At 38.8% G+C, this 21,621-nt stretch overlaps 1 protein-coding gene and 1 pseudogene across 1 annotated transcript; one reads left to right on the forward strand and one right to left on the reverse strand.

The window, feature by feature from the left end:
- The first annotated feature begins 298 nt into the window (after positions 1-298).
- LOC126787660 (ABC transporter E family member 2-like) lies at positions 299-21,572 on the forward strand (annotated as a pseudogene).
- LOC126787663 (cysteine-rich receptor-like protein kinase 25) lies at positions 9,286-9,859 on the reverse strand. Its single transcript, XM_050513552.1, has 2 exons — positions 9,671-9,859; positions 9,286-9,594 (listed from the first exon to the last, which is right to left on the reverse strand). Exons 1-2 carry the CDS (start codon positions 9,815-9,817, stop codon positions 9,286-9,288), a joined length of 456 nt encoding a protein of 151 aa, XP_050369509.1. The 5' UTR covers positions 9,818-9,859.
- Positions 21,573-21,621: the final 49 nt, after the last annotated feature.

Consider the following 21,621-nt stretch of genomic DNA (forward strand, 5'->3'; position numbering starts at 1 on the left):
AGTTTTCCGATTTCAATCATGTCCCGTCTTAATAAATTTCGGGATGATCCCGGATATTTATTCCCACCTTGATTTTTTTGTATTTATGAATTTCGTTGGGTGCTACTATGTAATTTTATATTAATTATTAGGGTTTACTTTCCTTACGGAATAAAGTTTTTTTATCAGCACGCTTTCCCTAGTCATAGAGAACTCTGAAACATATATAGTTTAGGTTTAAGCACCGCCAGCTGTAGTTGTCTAAACCCTAAAATTTGCAATCATAAAAACACAACTTCAGAAGAATTCGTGGGAAGACATGGAGAAACGAGCCACCCGAATTGCAACAGTGAACCCTGACAATTGCAAGACTAAAAAATGTGGGCAACAATGCAAGAGGAGCTGTCCCGTCGTCCAAACCAGTAAGCTTTGTGTTGAGGTTTCCCCTCCATCAAAGATTGCTTTTATCTCCGAAGATATGTGCATTGGTTGTGGTATATGCGTCAAGAAGTGGCACCCCTTTGACGCAATCAAGATCATCAACTTGCCACAGGGTTTGGACAAAGATACAACCCATCGTTACGGCCCCAACTCTTTCAAGTTGCATAGGTTACCAGTTCCAATACCAGGGCAAGTTCTTGGTTTGGTTGAAAAAAAAAACGGCAATGGGAAGACAACTTCCCTTAAAATATTGGCGGCCGTCTGAATCCAAATTTGGGTTGTTTTGATAAACCTCCAGGTTGGCCAGAAATCTTTACTTTCTTTCGAGGATCTAAGCTGCAGAATTACTTCACTCGTGTCATGGAAGATAACTTGATTACACATGAGATATGTTAGAGAATATTTCAGGCAGCTGAGACTTCGTCTTCTCCAAGATTGTAAAATTCCAAGAAAATCGACTATAAAATGACAATATGCTTTAAGATATGCGTTTGGTGACTTGATAAAAGTTGACAGTATGGTTTGTTTAGTTCTTCAAACTTGGAAAATAAGATGACTTTCGCAAGTTCTTGCCTTTGTTTTCAGAGAGTGTATTCTATACTTCAGCGGTGTCCGGCCACCAGCAACACGTGCTGAGCACGTGACTTTTTAGAAAACCACCGTCTAACCTCCGTCACCGTAATTCTTTGCTCTTGAACCATCCACAGCATTTCACAAACAAAACTCCGTAGGACCCAAACCCAGATCTATATCAAATTTGATACCCGATCCACGACCCTCCAACCCTTACCTCATTTTTGTCCAAAGAAATTAAAAAAAAAATGAAAATCATGAGATCTTTCTTCTCTTGTTATTTTCTCCTTCGTTTCCAGAAAAGTCTACACCTGCAATTCCATTGCAAGCATGATTACTGCCTCCATCTCATGATTACAGCCTCCATCAAGACATTCACACAATTTCAAAGACCAAACCTTTTCCTATCCGAATCTCCATCATCAAATTACTCTATCAAGGTTCTCCATCAATCTGTTTCAACAACTCAACACAACACCCCCACCCATCAACATCATGATCATCTGAGCAATACCAACGGGAAAGGGTAATACTACAACCCCAATCAACTCTAATTCACCGATTCACTGAGGACCCAAGTCACCCGACCACCCCTTGTCTCCTCACAAACCTCTGCCATGTCCACGACATCTCCCTCTCCCTCAGTAAACCCAATCAGACCTAGACCCAAAAAGGCTCCCCCTTTTCGAATTTCCCCCATTTCTACAACCTTAATTTTTATGGGTTCATTGATCTCCATCGATTTCTAATTTCTAGGTTCGTCGAACATCAAAAAAGAGAGAGACACTTCGGGTTTAGAAGAAAAAGATATTTCACTTAGAGAGAAGGTGAAAACGTAGAGATGAGTTTTTTGCCTTATACAAAAAAAAACCGTCAACAAACGTTAGAATGTTAAAACAACTGTTGATGAAAAACTTTGATCTAATGGTTGGTGATTCATAGTACTTATTTATATAAATAAAAGGCTAAGATTGTCTTGATAATAGTAAAATATTGTACGGTGCCTGCACTCCGTGGTGCATATTATCCGTTCCCTTGTTTTCAGAGTATTAATATAGGATTTGGTTGGAAAAATTATCTGAAGAATTATTAGTCAAACAAATTGGAACTCAATGTTGTTATCTTTGAGACAAGCTTAATCGGTTCTTCATTTATAAATGCAATTAAAGACCATATGATTATGATAAAATTCTTTCACACGTGCTAATCACGGCCTTTACAGTATATGATTACTTGACGATTCCTCTACAATTATTTACTCAAGCTTCTTTTGGCTGTTCTTGCCTGAAGAAATTAAGTGGTATGTTCTTCCAAACAGCAACAATTTATGAATTATCTGATGGTGCTGTAAATTAAAGTTATGATGTACAATTGTACATTACAAACATAATTGGGCGGAACCGTGTAAAAACTCACAATTCAAACTTCTCTGGATGGAGATCATATATATCTCTATATGTATCATTTCACAACTCCGAAATTTTGAATAATAAAAATTTGAATTCGAAGCCATGAAAACTCTAAAATAATCTCAAATATATTGAAATCATCTCACAGCAACAGTGTATTCAAACTGAGTTCAAAGTATAATTCAGTCGACTTGAATAATACATCACCAATTCATACACTCAAGTATTAAAACAATTGGAAATGAAATATTCACTCGATCATCACCAAAAACAGAAGAGGGGAACCCTCATTAATCCTCAGAGTAAGCTCTCCAAGCCTGCTAATCCCCACCTGTAGAACTATCATCTACATTATCGATTTGGTGCACCGGGAATGTAAACACAAACCTGGTAAGCTTTTTAGCCCATATGAGTAAACCAATATTTTATCATACATCACATACAAATGAATGTAACAAATAACATTTTACAACATGCGTATTCATGAGACCTGGGCAGCCCACCTAGTTACCCAAATATTATTTTAAAACATGTGTACTCATGAGATCCGGGCAACCCACCTTGTTACCCATCTCATACATGGAAATGCAATAAATATCAGTTTTAAAACATGTGTACTCATGAGACCTGGGCAGCCCACCTGGTTACCCCTCATGCAGTACAAGCAGACAGACTAGAACTCTAACTGATTGTAACCAACACCCGTCCAAGACTTGGTTCCGGATTTAAATTCCATCAACGTCCGAAAGCCAGAAAACGTTTTCACAAAACTCAATGTTAAAACCACGTACAATACAACAATTCACTTGTTTCACATCGCCTCCTATAGTCTTATTCACCTGTTCCAAATGCAAGTCACTCTCATACATCAGTTCCTTTGTAGTCAAACAAAGTGCTACTATGATGGTCTTGTACTCTTGCCTAAGTCTTCATAGAAACTTCTGAGCTAAGGAGGTCACATCCATCGGGTTAACCAACTGATACAACTATGCAAAACGGGTCTCATACTCCATGACTGTCATATCTCCCTGCACCAGAGCAAGGAACTCAAGCTCAAGTTCCTCCTTCACCGTGGATGGAAAGTACTTCTCTCGAAAGAGTTCCACAAAACCAAGTGGATACATCCACAGTCCATCGTGTACTTTTCCACCAATCCATAGCATCATCCTTTAAGAAGAATGTGGTTATCATCTTCTTCTCAATCTTCGAGCACATCACCATCTTAAAGTAGGCTTCCATACTCTCGATCCAATGATCCGCCACCATATGATCTAAACCCACATGAAATAATGGCGCTGACAAACTACTGATGACCCTTGTCTCTAACGACAACCTTTGGGTCAACCTGCTTGCCAGGTGGAGCCTTCTCCTCATAAAGGTTCTCCACATTGCGAACTCGGCCTCTACCCCTAGCTCGGCCTCAGCCTCTCGCCCAGCCTTTCTCTAAATTCATCACATTCAAACATTTAAACACTTAGTCAATACATGAATAATCTTGGACCCAAATAAAATAGATCCAACATATATTAACCAAGATATTTAGAGGGGAGAAGAATAATCGAAGTATCATCACAACACTTCTATTTAGAGGACCAAATCTTAAGGTGAGGCTCCTACACTCATGCATACCTAGTGACATATCAATACCGAAGAGCATATGATGGGGATCTGCTACAGTCAGACCATCGTTATTGGATGATATTGATAAATCACCAAATACACACCCTACGCTCTGATACCAACTGTCACAATCCCGAAATTTCGAATAATAAAAATTCGAATTCGAAGCCATAAAAACTTTAAAATAATCCCAAATATATTGAAATCATCTTACATCAACAGTGTATCCAAACTGAGTTCAAAGTACAACTCATTCGACTTGAATAATACATCACCAATTCATACACTCAAGTATTAAAATAATTGGAAATGAATTATTCACTCGATCCTCACCAAAAAAGAAGAAGAAGGGAACCATCAGTAATCCTCCGAGTAAGCTCTCCGAGATTGCTACTCCACAGTCCCCACATGCAGAACTATCATCTACACCATCGATTTGGTACACCAGGATTATAAACACAAACCCGGTAAGTTTTTCAGCCCATATGAGTAAACACACATTTTATCATACATCATATACAAAGGAATGTAACAAATAACATTTTACAACATGCGTACTTATGAGACCTGGGCAGCCCACCTGGTTACCCAAATATCATTTTAAAACATGAGTACCCATGAGACCTGGGCAACCCATCTGGTTACCAAATTATCATTTTAAAACATGTGTACTCATGAGACCCGGGAAGCCCACCTGGTTACTCATCTCATACAGAGAAATACAATAAATATCAGTTTTAAAACATGTATACTCATGAGACCTAGGCAGTCCATGTAATGACCCGAGTTTTCGAAACAATGTATTTGATTGTTTTAAAAATTTATAAAGTTTGTGTAATTCATTAGACATGTTTGGTTCGCTTTGCGATGTCGGAAATCGATAACGGAAACGTTATCAGAATTGTGATTTAGAAAAACGTTATGTTTCCGCGACGTGAGAATCGACTTTTACTCAGTCACTCGTTTGTGAAAACTTCCTTCAGAAAGTCGTAGAGCTCGTCGATACGAGTTGGTGGATGCATCATGCATTCGAATCGGACGTCGGACGTGAAAGTTATTAACGTCGGAAGTTAGTTTCCGATTTTGGAAACGAGTATAGAAAGGAAGTTTTGGAGATTAGCGTTTCCATTTTCGGAAACCTTTTCTCTCTCCTCACCCCTACCTCCCTCAACTCTCTCTCTCCCCGACCCTCGCTTCCCACACCGGCGATCTCCCTCCACCGGCCTCCGTGCTTGACACCGCCGGTGTCATTGAGACCGCACGGCTACGACGCATCGACCGGTGGTGACGGCAACGCACCCCAAGCGGAGATCGAGAAGCGCCGACGGAGCTCGACCTTGGGTTCGCCGATTCCGACGTTGCCGGCATCGCAGGAGCTCGGAGCCACCACAACGAGCTCACCCTCCTCCTCCTCGACACGAATCGACCCACGGTGAGACTCACTTCGAGCGGCGATGCCAGCAATTTTCTCCTCTTGAATCCGAGACCTTGCGACGGCGAGTGCGGCGGTCTCCGGTCGTTCTAGGGTGCCATCTAGGTAAGGTTGTGTTCAATTCGATGATTGTGATGTTTGTGGATGATTTTTGGGATTGTTTGAGGGAGAAATGGAGGAGATCGGAGGAGGAGGAGGAGGAGGAGGAGGAGGAAGTTGATGAGGTTACCGCCGCCTTAGGTGGCGCGTTTGGGTGCGTGGAAGAGGTAGGAGGACGTGGAGGAGAAGAGGGGAAAGGAAGGAGGAGAATTGGGGCGGTTGTGGTGTGCTACGCGCCGGTGTTAGGCTCGGCCAGTGTATCCCACGCGCCGCCACGTGCGACGGCGTGTGAATAGTGTTTTCGAAACAGTAAATTTGTAAAATTTATTTTTACGAACGGTGAATGTAAAAAGTAATTTACATATAGTGAAATGTAAATTTATTTTACGTACGGTAAACGTAAATATAAATTTCATACCGTAATTATAAAAGTAATTTCGGAAGGGTAAATTGGTAATTAATATTTACTGAGACAATATGTATGATTAAATAGTATGTATACGTACAGAAATGCGTAAACAGTATGTACATGTACATAAAATACGTAATTAATATGTATTTGTACAGTAATATATGAATAGTAAATATGTGAGCAATAATTTCGTAAAATCAAAAATTGCTGACCGGTAAAATATTATTACTGTTTCGGCATTTAAGGTTTACGTAACGATTCTAAATTCATTTATTATCTTTTCAAGGTGATCGATATTTCAAGTAAGGGATTTACATTCGGAAATTGTGGAAACTACGCTCGAGATTATAAGGTGAGTAAAATCCCATAGTTACGAATCTACCCTTGCGGAGATTCAAGATTTTGCGGAATTTTAAAGAATGAAATATGACATGTATATGATATAGTGGAATGTGTATTTGTATAAATGGTAAATAGTTACATATATATAGTTTGTTATATTATACATTGTCATGTTTTCGTTGCGAATAAGATCATTTTGATGATGAGATATATATATTGAGCTTGTTGATTTGATTGTACAATATAACGGGATGATTATTGTACGTGGTTTTAACGTTGAGTTTTGTTAAAACGTGTTTTGTCTTCAGACGTGTTTATCTCTTCGGACGTGTTTTGTCTTCTGACGTGTTTATGTCCTCGAACGTGTTTTGTTTTCGGACGTGTTTATGTCTTCGGATCAGTCTTTGGACGTGTTGGCATGTCGGAACCTAGCTTTTGGCCGGGCGAAAGTTACGATACAGTTAGAGCTATAGTCTGTCTGCCGGGGTACTGCATATGAGGTAACATATGGGTTATCGGCTTATGAGTACCCATATATTTTTGATATAGGGTAACAAATGGTTGTCCAATGTCGGCGGTGTACTACATGAGGGGTAACAGAGGTGTACCAGCGCTCATGAGTACCCGTATTATAAATGCATTTGGGTAAACAGAGGGGTTGCCCAACTTCTCATGAGTATATATATTTTCACATTATTAGACAACCAAATGGGCCGTCTAATGAGTCATGAGTGCATTTATAATTGTTGATTTGTGTATTTTCGTATATATTTTTATGCGAGTTGTATTTGTTGTTTTTACTCATACGAGCTGCAAAGCTTACCGGGTTTGTGTTTACAATCCCGATGCACCTATTCGATGGTGTATGGCATAATTCCGCAGGTGTCGATTAGTGGAAATCGAAGGACAACTATGAAGACTCGAAGTTGTTTTTATCCTATCTTGTGGTGAGAATTTTATGTGGATTTTTGTGAGGATTTATACATTTCCATTTGTTATAATGTCGAATTATAAATTTGGTTTATAATAATCGGTTTGTCTGAGGTGTATTTTGAACTCAGAAATGATCCACTGTGACATTAAAATGATTTCGATTTATTGAAATTGTTTTAGAATTTTTCATGACTTCGAAATTAGAGTTTCATACTCGAAATTTTGGGGTTGTGACAGTCCACCTGGTTATCCCTCATGCATTACAAGGCAGACAAACTAGAGCTCTAACTGATCGTAACTAACACTCGGCCAAGGCTTGGTTCTTGATTTAAATGTCATCACCTTCCGAACACCAGAAAACGTTTTAACAAGACTCAATGTTAAAACTACGTATAATACAACAATCCACGCATGTTTATGTACTACAACAAAGCGACTCTTGCACAACAATATATATCAAGTCACGCCAATAATCCATTATATCAGAAGGTACATTATCTCCCATTCTGGTCCCATCCGCCACAATTAATCAAAAACAATCAAATTTCATAATTCATAATTTAAATAAAAACTGTAACGTTATATAATATAGCAACCCATATATATGTATTGTATTTACCATTTTTGTACACATACACAAATCACTATATTATATCGATATCACAGTTCACTCATTTAAAGAAATCATAAATACAAGTCACCACAAAGAGTAGACTTGTCATAGTGAGATTTACTCACCTTATTTCTTGCGTGCAACTTCTACGACATCAAGAGAGATTCCCTCACTCGTTTCATCGGCCACCTAGTAGCATAATAACATGCTTAGAAAACGACCCGCACACAACATGTGAATAATAAATACAGTCAAAGACACGGTCCACAAAACATTTTTTTGAAACACTGTTCACGCAAAACAATGTTCTGAAACACTGTTCACACAAACACTAATATGAAACACAGGTGTCGCGATGCCACATACGGTTGCGCGTGGGCTCATGCGCCACCCGCAGGTCACGCGCCCTCAAATCCACCCACCTTTTCACTTGCATCAACCTACGGCCTAATACCTTCTCTCCGTCGCCCCACTGCCTCCCACGCACAGCCCAAGGCGGCGGCACACGCACCACAAAATCTCCACCCAAACTTCAACAAATCGCAAAACTACCAACATCAAAGACGTAGATCACAAGGAGTAGATCGTAACCATACTTGTAGTTAGCTTCAAGTCGGCCAGAGACCGCCGAAAACACTGCCGCAAGAAACCGGATCGAAGGTTGGAGATAAGAGGTGAACCAGCTCGATTAGAGCTTCACCGCCGATGGATTCGCGCTTAGAAGGAGGAGAGAGAACCTGCGATGGTCGCCTCGTGGCCCACTCTCGCCGTCGACGTCGAGCTCAATGGAGTCATCATTGTGCGTCCTCGAGCGCGGCTAAAATGCTGCGCGAGGTGGGTTGCCACCACCACCAGTCGATGTGGCCCGACTGTGTTGTTCCAACGACACCGGCGGTGTCAAACACGGTGGCTGGAGGGCGGAGATCGCCAGAAGAGACAAAATCGGCTGAAATGGAAATCGGGTCGGGGTCGGGCCGGCTCGGTTTTCTTTTTTTGTTATTTTAAGTTTCAAAAAATGTTATTTTATAACCTTCTAAAATCGGAAACCAAACTTTCGTTGCTAACAACTTTCAAACACGATATCTGATTAAGGCGTACCGCGTGTCTGCGAACTCATATCGACGAGCTCTACAACTTTCGTGAAGGAAGTTTTCAGCGATGAGTGACGGATTAAAAGTCAACTCCTGGGCCACTGAAAACGTAACGTTTTTCACCTTAATTTTCCGAAATCACTTCTCTTTCGTAAAGACATCGACGAGAAGATGTAGAATGTGATTTTACTCGAATTACCAAGCATAATAATTTGCAAGAGACTAAAAAAATTTAAACTCGAACATTCGGGTTATTACATATCAAGTATCAACTTTCATTGATATCAATCATGTAAACTCTAAAGTGTCAACATTCATCCTTTAAGATAAATCGTGGTCTCTCAGCGGCCTTCTATCATGGTACATGATACATTATTTACAGAATCAATTCCATCTTTGGTTGATGAATCTCTACTAGCTATAGTAGCACTTCTCTGCAATAGAAATGCAGGTTGTTTTGGCGAAGGAAGTGTGGCGTCATTACCTAACATGATAAGAACTGCAGACATGGTTGGCCGGTCAATTGCATACTCTTGCACACACAAGAGAGCAATGTGGATACATCTCAGAACTTCATTCTTAGGGTATGATTCACCCAGAGATGAATCTACGACTTCCAAAGCATTACTTTCTAGCCACAAGTTCCAAACCTATATAAAATGACATCGTCAAGTTAGCAAGGTTATTACGTACATGATGTTGTTTACAAAGAGCATTGTAACTCACATGTTCGACCAAATTTGATTCCGGAGATTCCTCTTGGTAATAAACTCTGTTCTTTCTGCCTGTAACGATTTCTAGTAGTATAACCCCAAAGCTATATACATCTGATTTTACAGAAAATCTTCCTCGCAGTGCATACTCTGGTGACATATAACCACTGGACAAGGAGTTTGAAAAGGTAAGTGATTATGCATAGATCAACAGAGTATATTTAGAGGTTTAGATTTAAGAGAATGAAATAACATGAAGAACTGTTATGTAATATCATCTTGTATCTATCTTCTACTTTGAAGGAAATAACTTACTATGTTCCAACAACACGACTTGTATTTGCCTCATACTGATCTCCCCTAAATATTCTAGCCATACCAAAATCTGCAATTTTAGCATTCATAGAAGCGTCTAGTAGAATATTGCTGGTCTTTAGATCTCTATGGATGATTCTTAATCTTGAATCTTGATGAAGGTACAAGATCCCTCTAACAATTCCACAAATGATTTCAAAGCGTCTTGTCCAATCTAACTCAGTTCTGTTGGATTCATCTAAAAAAAGAAGCAGAAGCAGGACCTTTAGAGATTAGAAAAAAATTATTGCTTCCCTAATAAGTTTTCAGTTAATGATGCAAAAGAGCGATATTAACACTTACTGAAAATGAAGAAGTCCAAACTTTTGTTTGGCAAGTATTCATAGATTATCATCTTCTCTTCATCTTGAACACAACAACCTATAATCCTGACAAGATTCCTGTGTTGGAGTTTTGAGATCAACAACACTTCATTCTTGAATTCTTCAGTTCCTTGGCCTGAACTCTGTGACAGTCGTTTCACTGCTATTTCCTTTCCATTAGAAAGAACGCCCTAAAAACATAATATCCAAATTCAAGTCATATATACTGCAACCTTTCCTTGAGTAACTTAATTATGAATGCAGAAATATTTACATACACTTAGAAAAGGCAGACTTGACTAAATGCATAACATTGACAGGAACCCAAATTCACTTGACATATAGTGTACTGATCGAGGGCAACTACCTTATAGACAGAGCCAAAACCACCTGTTCCAAGCTTGTTTTCAATAGAAAAATTCTTTGTTGCTGCTGCTATGGTTGTTAGATCAAAGAATGGTAGATCAGGGTTTATCCTAGTTTCATCAACATTTGGTCTACCATTAGAATGCCCCGAGTATGTTGACCCTATACTGTGTCTAAATAAAAAATCTATTTGTCTTCTTTGACCTGCCATCAAACACACGCAGAATCATTTTTAACCAACTGAACCATAGAAGATATAAAATTCTTACCAAAATAACAGGAGGTGTCAACCGGTAATAGAATCTAGCTAGAAGGGGGTGATTTGAGCAAGGAGCAAGTTAATAAGTAAGAAAAGTTTCATCACAAACTAAAAATGTGGAACACAATTAATTTACCTTTTCTCTTTCTCCTTACCAACCAAACAAGAGAAAACACAAGAAAGAGCGCTAGAACAGATGCTAGTGAAACTGCCACTTTTCCCTTCTTGCTAAGAGACTTCGACTTCTTCGCATATTGAGCTTTAAAAGAAAGAAGAATAATTCTCTAAACTTTACAGATTTAAAGACAACGAGCTCTGATGATTGTAAAAATTGCCAACAGTCTACAGGGAATACATAATTTGCTATCTGAAAACAAGGGCTTCATGAGCTAAAATGCATATACGTACATTTTGAATCTATCAGAAATTTAGTGTCATTTAAATACTTAATGTAATGCAAACGTTTTAACTCAGATAGATTGCAAGAAGTAGAAGAGGAATATGATAATATTATTACGCACCTAGGACAAATGCATCGACTCTTACATATAATACTTGGCCAGCATCAGCGACTGTTCTTATGTCCATCAATTCCTCTTGCCATGTCACACATCCGGTGGCCTCATCGGAACTCGAGTATGCCATGCAAGAACAGTTCTTCAAGCACGCTTGCTTACACTCCTTCAAATTCAAGTTCATGTCAAAACTTGCCTTAGATAAGTCTGGTATCTTCACACTTTCCACCTCTACAAATCCTTCCCCCTTGCCACACACTGACACTCCTGTTCTCCTTATGCACCCACCCGCAGTAACTGATCTCAAGTACCAATCAGTTGGTGACTTCGGTTCATAACCGGGCAAGCATTGGCAATCCACGAGGTCATGCCCATTGTATGGGTTGCAGTTGCCATTTGGGCCGCACTGTCCGTACATATCGCAACGCTCTACTGGAAAAGAATAGTACGTGTTCCATTCATTTACTGGATCATTCCATGTGGACCGTTCCAAGATTCCTGGTTCATCTATCATGGTCCTTGTTATAGCTGACCCATTGGCCGGAACAAACATTATGGAAACTTCATCTTCATTGTTGATATAATTCACCGAACCCCTATATAGCTTCCCGGAATAGAATCCGATTAGAATCCGCCACCGAGGAGCTTTTCCTTGGTATAATATTAGTTGCGGGAGCCCACTTGGGTTGATCCCATAAGAATAGTTGCCTCTTCTTGGGTCATCTCTGGACTTCCAAGTTGTTAGTGACCAGTTCATCCCGGACCGCCGGTTGAATCCGAGCTTCATATAAGGAAGGAGAATATTTGAAGGGTAATCGAAGCCTTGCCATATTACTCTTTGGCTCTCGTTCTCAAGCAAAACAAGATTCCCTGTATCCGAAAGCTTGACTACAAAGTTGGTTGGTGAAGGGAGAGTAATGTTTGCTGACCAAATTGGAGTACTTGGGTCCTTTCCGTGTATGACAAGGCCTCCGTCACCATTGATCGATAGCACTCCAGAGGAATCATTAACTGGGTTGTCTCTGTTTGCAACCCAGACTATGGTTTGGTTTGGGACATTGTTGTACCAAACTCCAACATAGCGGTACCGAGATTTTCCGGGGCTGAAGAACCCTAGTGCAAAAGCTTTCCTACTAGAGACTAAAACGTCGCCGTCTCTGACGGGTTGGTTTGTCGTAAGGGCGTCACGGGGAAGCTGGCAAGTTGTAGAGGGGAGAAGAAGGAACGTAATTAGCAATCTCTGGATAAACTGTTCGATACAGCAACTCATGGTTGGCTTAATCTTCTCTGTGAGGCTTTTGGCTTTGACAATTTGTATTTTGTATGATTTGGAGTGCAAATTGAAAATTTTCTAGCTACTGTAGCTAGCTGGATATTTTCAACGAAATGGACGTCTACAAAAAATTTGCAATGCCCACAATCCTGGTTTGGACAAATTTTTGTAGTCCTCCTAACAATATTTAGTAGTCATTCTTTCCGACGACTATTTAACACTCAGAATATAATTAAAATATATATATATTTAAGTTATTTTATGAAGGACTATTTTGAGTCTTTTTCTTCTTTTAAAACTCTATATCATACACTATAATTCCCTAAACCCTACACTCTAAAACCTTATAACCTAAACTCTACACTCTAAAACCCTAAACCTTAAACTCTAAACTCTAAACCCGAGATTTTAGATCAAAATTATTAATACTCATGAATGTCATTTCACAAATAATAAAAATATATAAAATTATAATTTTGGTATAATAAATCCACATGTCAAAATATAACATTTAAGAAATATCACTAGACATTATCAAGTGACTCTCCGGAAATATTGAAAAAAAATCCTCATGTTGAGTGGATTAGACTAATTTTCAATCCGGACTAATAGACTATTTACATTAGTCCTTGGTCATCTATTCAACGATACACCAATGAGAATAATTAGATGACCAATTACTGTTGGAATTTTGATCTACCGGCCCATGTTAAAGATCTGTTGGAATGTTTTGTAAATGTGAGTTGTGGGTCCAAGTTGCTAATTTGCACATGGGGCCCGCGTATCTCTTGGTCCGGACCAAAAACATGGGTTAAGAATTAGCTCTCCATTTAGTCGGGTCAAGTTACCCCAACTAATTTTAACACGGTGGATCACATTTTTGGTCCTAAAACTACAACCCTTGTTTTTAGTCCATCAGTGGATGTGCTCTTATATGTGGGGATAGCTGGTTCCCACGGTGCAGCTACATTTTAAAGAGATCGTGCTTGTTATTGTTGTGGTTGTTCTATTTTATCAAATAATTATTTTGTGTACTCAGAATAACAGGTGATACTGTCATGTAGTGTGTCCAGCTAATTATATTACTTTATGACATGGTAAATATGGACGCGGTGCAAGACAAAATAAATTATTTAAATATGAAGAATCAATCAGAAACAAACACAATATAAAATAGACTAATAATATTTAAAAGGATGCAGCACGTAGACTATGTACCAGATACATATAATAATTTTTCATACTTATGAACCTACTGTTCATACTACATTTTATATAAAATTCTGCTAGTTGTAAGTTGTAACTTGTAACCTTCGACAATTCAAGTTTTATAAGATCAAAAGCTTTTAAACGAGCTAAGGGCTGCGGAACCTTATATTGTCACGAAGGGCAAACACTTCATGAAGTTGACATTACAGTTGACATTTGATTACTTCTATTGGTCTGCTTCACTGTTTTTGTTTCTGCTACTTCTGTTTCATCAATTGAATTTTGTATAAATCTCCATCTTTTCTTTATAAGATTGTCGGCCACATGCCCCTTTCTCAAGCTTTTGTACATGTATTTGTTTTTATCTTGCCAATTAGCTCATCCTCTGTTTATTGAAAAAGAAAAAAGCAATATCGATTTGTTAAATATCAATGTTTCTCCAGGTCTCCTTATTGTCGCAAGGGAAAAGTTTCATGAAATAGAGACGGAGGTAACATCGCCATGTTTTTATGTTGTTATTTTCTCTTTAATAAGGAAAATTCTATGGTACACATGCTATGTATTCCTACATTAAGTGGTCATCATTATATTATGAGCGGGATCGTATGTTTTAATCGTATATGATGCATAGATTGCGTCCGTTGAGCATAGACAAACCCGAGAAGTTAGAAGTATATACCCGTCGTTAAGTTGAAGAATATGTATCTTATAACGTCCTTGAATAACAATTTACATTTTTAAAGGGCACGTTGGGATTTGGGCTACTAATCTTGCGTTCCATCCAACCAAAAATAACAGGTCGGGATCGGATTTCAACCTAAAGTTTTCAGATTTCAACCTAAAATTTTATATCACAACCTAGAAAACTCGTCCCGTAAATTTCAGAATGGGTCCCAGGTATTTATACCCACCCTCATTTTTTTCGTATTTGTGAATTTGGTGGCTACGTACTATGTAATTTTATATTAATTATTAGGGTTTACTTTCCTTGCGGAATAAAGTTTTTGGATAGGGAAACCCTAGTCATAGAGAACTCTGAAACATATGTATGTATAAGCACCGCTAGCCGTAGTAGTTGTCTAAACGCTAAAATTTACAATCATAAAAACACAACTTCAGAAGAATTATTGGGAAGACATGGAGAAACGAGCCACCCGAATTGCAATAGTGAACCCTGACAATTGCAAGCCTAAAAAATGTGGGCAACAATGCAAGAGTTGTTTTAGGGCTGGGTTCGGTACATTGCCAATTCGTTTTTGTCATTACCATCTACCAACCAATTGTAATTGGTAATGAGAAAATTTGTACCATTACCGACTACTTAAGCCTATGTACCAAGTTTTCGGTATACTGATATTTTCGGTTGGTTCGGTTGGTAATGGGCCTTTACCAAGATATAATATCGGCCCAATTAAGTCTAAGGCCCAACCCTAATTTCTTTGCTGACAAAAGAAATTTAAACAAACTTCATAGTTCATACAATAATACGATTACAGATCCAACAAAATGAAATCGAATTTTGCTAACAAATTCAAGGATTGATGCGGAATAGCAACATCGATGACTTCACTCTCCTCTTGTGCTAGACATTGGTTTGGACTGAGCTGGAGCTTGTGGCATTCCTTCCTGCCTCATAACCTTGATTGAAAGCATTTTCTGACATGAACTAAAATTATTAAAATCAACTTGTGAAAATATTCAACCAACAGGTAAAGACACCATAAGAATGCCTCATAACCTTATATAATGCTAGATATACAATATATTTAGTTCAACAGATCATGTATATAATGCTAGATATGCAAATCTAAATATCACAATGTAGAAATAAGCAAGTTCCAGTAATATAAATTTAAAAAAGCTTACCCGTCTCAATTGCCTCCAACTCCAAGTAGACTTTTAAGCCATCTTCTGTAGGAGTATTGTACAAGCTAAAGTTTAGGGGTTCAGCCCTTAACCAATCAGCAGAGCAAACAAGAGCCTCGACCGTTCTAGGTGTCAATGAAGCTCTAAAAGGATCTACAACTCTTGATCCTAAACTGAAGGCATTTTCAGAAGCTACTGTTGAGCAAGGAACAGCAAGGATATCCTTTGCTAACTTTGATAAAATTGGATATACAGATTCATTACCCTTCTACCACTTAGCAATGTCAAAAGTTTTAGCAGTAAGGCTCACATACCTATCCGACAAGTACTGATCAACCTCATTTCGAATGCATTGTGATTGTGCAGACATCCTCTCCCTTGCTATCTCTCTACTTATTTCATCAAGCCCATCTAATTCATCCCCTTCCAATCCTACATCTTCATCAGCAGACTGCTCAGCTTGATCGGCGCCCGCATCTCTTTTATATTCTTCATACATCCTCATCAATATTATTTTCAAGTTATCTTCTATTGTCTGAATTGTCGCATAACTTGCATTAACTTTTTTCAAACCTACCCGTGCCCACTGCAACTTGTATCTAGGGTCCAGGACATTCGCTATCATGATGATCTTGTTAATTGACTCGAAACTTCCCCAATACTTGTTGAACTTGGACTTCATTGAAGCTGCAACCCTCCTCAAAACATCATCCTCTGAAAGCACAGCCTTGTCAATCTCAGTTTGTAATGTGATCATTTCAACAAACAATAGGTTTGCAGTGATGCTCTTCCATGCACTAAGTTTCAAGGTAGCTTCATAAAACTTCTTTAGAAAGACACAAAATGCTTCTGCATTCCTCCAATCATCATAACATGGAGGTCCAACCCTTTTCTTTCCAGCTTTGTCTTTTTCTTCAAAATAACTCTTGAATGCAGAGTCCTCTTCAGCCATTCTACTAAATGTTGCCTCATACATCAGTGCAGCTTCAAGCATAAGATATGTGCTATTCCATCTTGTAATGACATCTAATGGAACATTAGCGTTTGCCTTGCATTGTTCCAAAATAGCAAACTCCCTGAACTTGTCAAGTCTTTGAGATGAAGATCTAACATACTTAGCACAATTCCATATGGCTGCAATTCCATCCTCTAACTCCTTTAGACCATCCTTCACTATCAAATTGATGATGTGGCATGCACATCTCAAATGCAAAAAGTCTCCATTGAACATCAAAGTTTTGTAAGTTTTAAGCCTTCTTTTCATGTATCCCACAGCCACATCATTGGCACTAGCGTTGTCCACAGTTATTGTAAACACTTTGTTGATCTCCCACTGCCTCAAACATTGCTCTATCATCCTACCAATATCATCCCCTTTGTGACTAGTGATGTTGCAAAAGTTAATAATCCTTTTATGAAGCTTCCAATCGACATCCATAAAATGCACAGTCAAAACCATATAGTTTATGTTCTGAATTGATGTCCAAGTATCGGTAGTGAGAAGTGCACTTCTTGGCATGATTCCACATCGAGCTAGTCCCATTTTTTGATGACTCGCACAACACTTTATCATTACAATGGTTACATATGCACCATTTTGGATCCAAGGTCTCTGTTCCTGGGAGCTTGCACCTCGTAAAATGATTCCAAAGAGGGCTTTTGTTGGCAGGTTCCTTCCTTTTCTTGGCACAAACTTGTGTACAAGTTGCTGGAGCATCAAATGGAGGTGGTGGAGGTGCAGCTGGTGGTAGATGCTGCCCTGACAGGGGTGCAATTGTCTCTGCATTTGCAACAGATTGACTTGAAGGGGTTGAACTACTTGCTTGACTCATACCACTCTGTGACCACTCCATATCCTTGTACCTGAAACATTTGGATATATCATTCAAAACCTCGTAACAATAATCAATTCATCAATTCACCACAATGAACATAAGCATTATACCATTATATACATCAATCTCAATCACTAAAAAAACCAAACAAGAGAGCAATCCTACATATCTAAACTGCAGTAATATTGTTCTATCATCATTCCTATCTCTGGTCTTAAGCTTAGCATTTCAAAGTAGCCTATTCAGCACAGTGTACATTCTTATATCTTTATTTCTGTGCCAGTAACTTGCAGGACTATTTTCATATTGCAAATTTTCAATGTAAGCTACAAATTGTAGATACTATCAACACCAACTAACCAACAAATAAAAAAACTAACTAATAAATACCTATAATGCATACTGATATAGTAATCAGTCTGAAAAAAAAAACTTATATTACACCAGTTTATCTAGACAAGCAACATTACTGAGCTGTGAGTTCCACATAGTAACAGAACTAACAAGCTGACAACACATACAATTTGCATAAAATGCCCAAGACACAGAACCAAGGCACATAATGGTCCAAGCATATCTGCCCAAGAACTAGTAGAAATTTTTATTTTCAACAAAAGCACTATTGCCTAAATCATCTATGAAGGAGAAGCAAGTGCTTGTACATGTCTGTATCACTATTCTCTAGCTAGCCATCAGAATCCAACAAAGAAACTACTTTTTCACTACAGGGAACAGAGGCTCCGGAAGGATTCCATTGAATTGTGAATAAATTTACTTTATGCTTGTAGAACTTATGTGCTCATGATAATCACTATAAAACTCTATCCGTTAACAGTTACAATCACTGGCTGTTAGATCATATATCAATGTTCCACCATAAATAAATATGTGATGCAGTAGAGCAAAGTGAACAAAAAGATATATAAAAACACCTAAAACAAAAACAAAAAAACTTACTTGTGATTGCAATTGTAATTTTTCTTCTTTCAATAAGGATATCTCTGTCTCTACCTGTTAAGTTGTAAAAATAAGAACATCAAACAATGTTGTATATATTGGCCAGGGAGGAACAATCTCTGTCTCTACCTAAATGCATGAGCTTTTTATGTTTAATGAGTGAACCTATGTTGATGGTGGAAAGAACTAGAACAAAAAAAAACCTAATGCTTAAAGTGAAGAATGCAAAGCTACCAGGGACAAAGAATGCAAAGCTACCAGGGACAAAAACCTAGAACAAAGAAGTATCTAAGCATGCACCCATCCCCAAAGACAATACAGTGTAAGAATATTTGAAAGAAGATTTGGACATAGCCAATACAATGCAGGAAACATGGGAACCAGGCCATATACAAACCTCAGACAACAATTTTTCTTCCTTGTTATAAGAATTTGATAGTTCTCCTACAAGTTCTGAATGTTTTCTCTTGGTCAAGTTCTAAATGCATATATTCATACACACAACGCATCATACCACTCACTGAATTTCAAATTGATTATAATGAAGATAAATGGATCTTGGATGCAACAACAGAAACATAAATGCAATCAAAACAACTTGCTTGAATGAAATCAATGAATATAATTGGATTGCTGATGCAACTACAGAAGTACAGATACGCAATCAAACTTGCTTGAATCAAGGGAAGAGGTTGGGCAAGTTTCAGGTTCACAAATTGAAAGAGAATTAGAGATCGATTCAGTTTACCTGGGGCTGGGTGTTCGAGTCTTCGACGAGAATGAGGCGCACAAGTTGGCAATTGTGGGCTGTGTGGTATTGTATCTGTGTGAGAGAGAATGAGAGATGTGGAAGAAGAGAGGTGAAGTTTCAAAATGGGGATAGAAATCATAGAATGATAGATGCGGCAGACAAGATTCACAAGAATACGAGTTTGGACTCGGGGACTTAGGACTGGAGTAGGGCTGAAATGTTCGACGGTTGAGATGGTGTTTGGATATATCAATGGCTAAGATCAATTTATGTAATAATAAATTAAAAAATAAATAATTAAATATAAGAAACTCAGTTGGTACGGTATTACCAACTTCTCTCAAAATCATTACCGTTACCGTGCCAACTTATGGAAGTTGGTTCGGTATTACCGTACCGAAATATCGGTTGCCAATATACTTGGTAACCAACTTAGTTGGTTCGGCTGGTAATGGTTGGTTCGGTTTTGTTTGGCTCATTTTTGCCAGCCCTAAGTTGTTTAGTCGTCCGAACCGGTAAGCTTTGTGTCAAGGTTTCCCTTGCATCAAAGATTGCTTTTACCTCCGAAGATTTCTGCATTGGTTGGGGTATATGCGTCAAGAAGTGCCCCTTTGACGCAATCAAGATCATCAACTTCCCACAGGGTCTTGACAAAGATACAACTCATCGTTACGGCCCCAACTCTTTCAAGTTGCATAGGTTACCAGTTCCAAGGCCAGGGCAAGTTCTTGGTTTGGTCGGAAAAAAGGCACTGGGAAGACAACTGCCCTCAAAATTTTGGCTGGTCGTCTGAAACTAAATTTGGGTCGTTTTGATAAACCTCCGGTTGGCCAGAGAACTTGACTTACTTTCGAGGGTCTGAGCTGCAGAATTACTTCACTCGTGTCGTGGAAGATAACTTGAAGGCCATTGTCAAGCCACAATATGTTGATAATATTCCAAACGAACCACAAGTGATTGGCACTACTATAGGGGAGGTGCTAAACAGGAAGGATCAGAGAGGAGTGCAGGAAAAACTGTGTATAGATCTTGAGCTGAACCATGTTCTTGATCGTAAGGTGAGTTATCTGGTGGGGAGCTGCAGCGTTTCGCCATTGCGGTGGCTGTGATGCAGGATGCCAAGATATATATGTTTGATGAGCCTTCAAGTTACTTGGATGTCAAACAAAGGCTTAAAGCAACCAAAGTGATCCGATCATTGATCAAACCTGATAACTATGCCATTGTTATGGAACATGATTTGAGCGTGCTTGCTGTTTATATGGGACACCAAGTGCATATGGAGTAGTGACCCTTCCCCTCTCTGTTAGAGAAGGAATCAACATCTTCTTGGCCGGGTACATTCCTTCTGAAAATCTACGTTTTCGGGCTGAATCTTTGACGTTTAAGGTTCCCGGGACTCCACAGGAAGCTGCCGAGGGAATTCAGTCATATGCCAGATATAGATATCCAACAATGACTAAAAATCATGGAAAGTTCAAGCTTCATGTGATGGAGGGTGAATTTACCGATTCTCAGATTGTTGTGATGTTGGGTGAGATAGAACTCGGAATCGACATTCATACGCTTGCTGGCTGGAAAGGAGCAACCTGATTCTGAGTTGACTGAGATACCCAAGTTTAATGTTTCCTACAAGCCCCAGAAGATTAGTGTTAAGTTTAAAGGAATTGTCAGGGACTTATTTCACATGAACATTCCTAACTCTTATGCTGATCGTCAGTTTGTAACTGATGTCATGGAGCCTCTTCTTCTTGAGAATAGAATGGATCGAGAAGTCCAAAACCTTTTCTACTGGAGAGTTGCAAAGGGTTACAATATGTCTATGTCTTGGAAAAAAGGAGGCGGATATTTATCTGATAGATGAACCAAGTTCATATCTTGATTCCGAGCAGCGAATTAGTGCAGCAAAGGTCATCAAAAGATTCATACTCCATGCTAAGAAGACAACATTCGTGGTCGAGCATGATTTCATTATGGCTACATATTTGGCAGACAAGGTTATTGTCTATGAGGGCACACCATCAGTGGATTGTATTGCAAATGCATCACAGTCGTTGTCCACTGGGTTGAATCTCTTCTAATCTCATATGGACATCACATTTAGACGTGATCCGACGAACTATCGACCTAGAATTAACAAACTGAACTCAACCAAGGACACTGAAAAAAAGAATGCAGGATCATATTACTACCAGCTTGACGATTAATCTTGAGTAAGTTCTTGGCTTGCCGAAGAAGAAATGCTATATTTGTTCT

The sequence above is a fragment of the Argentina anserina genome, chromosome 3, assembly GCF_933775445.1.
Source record: "Argentina anserina chromosome 3, drPotAnse1.1, whole genome shotgun sequence".
Taxonomy (NCBI): Eukaryota; Viridiplantae; Streptophyta; class Magnoliopsida; order Rosales; family Rosaceae; genus Argentina; species Argentina anserina.

Coding starts and splice junctions, on each gene's coding strand:
- LOC126787663 (XM_050513552.1), bottom strand. CDS start 9,817: ATGTCACCAGAGTATGCACTGCGAGGAAGATTTTCTGTAAAATCAGAT. Junction 9,595..9,670: donor AATCAAATTTGGTCGAACAT/GTGAGTTACAAT, acceptor CATTTTATATAG/GTTTGGAACTTGTGGCTAGA.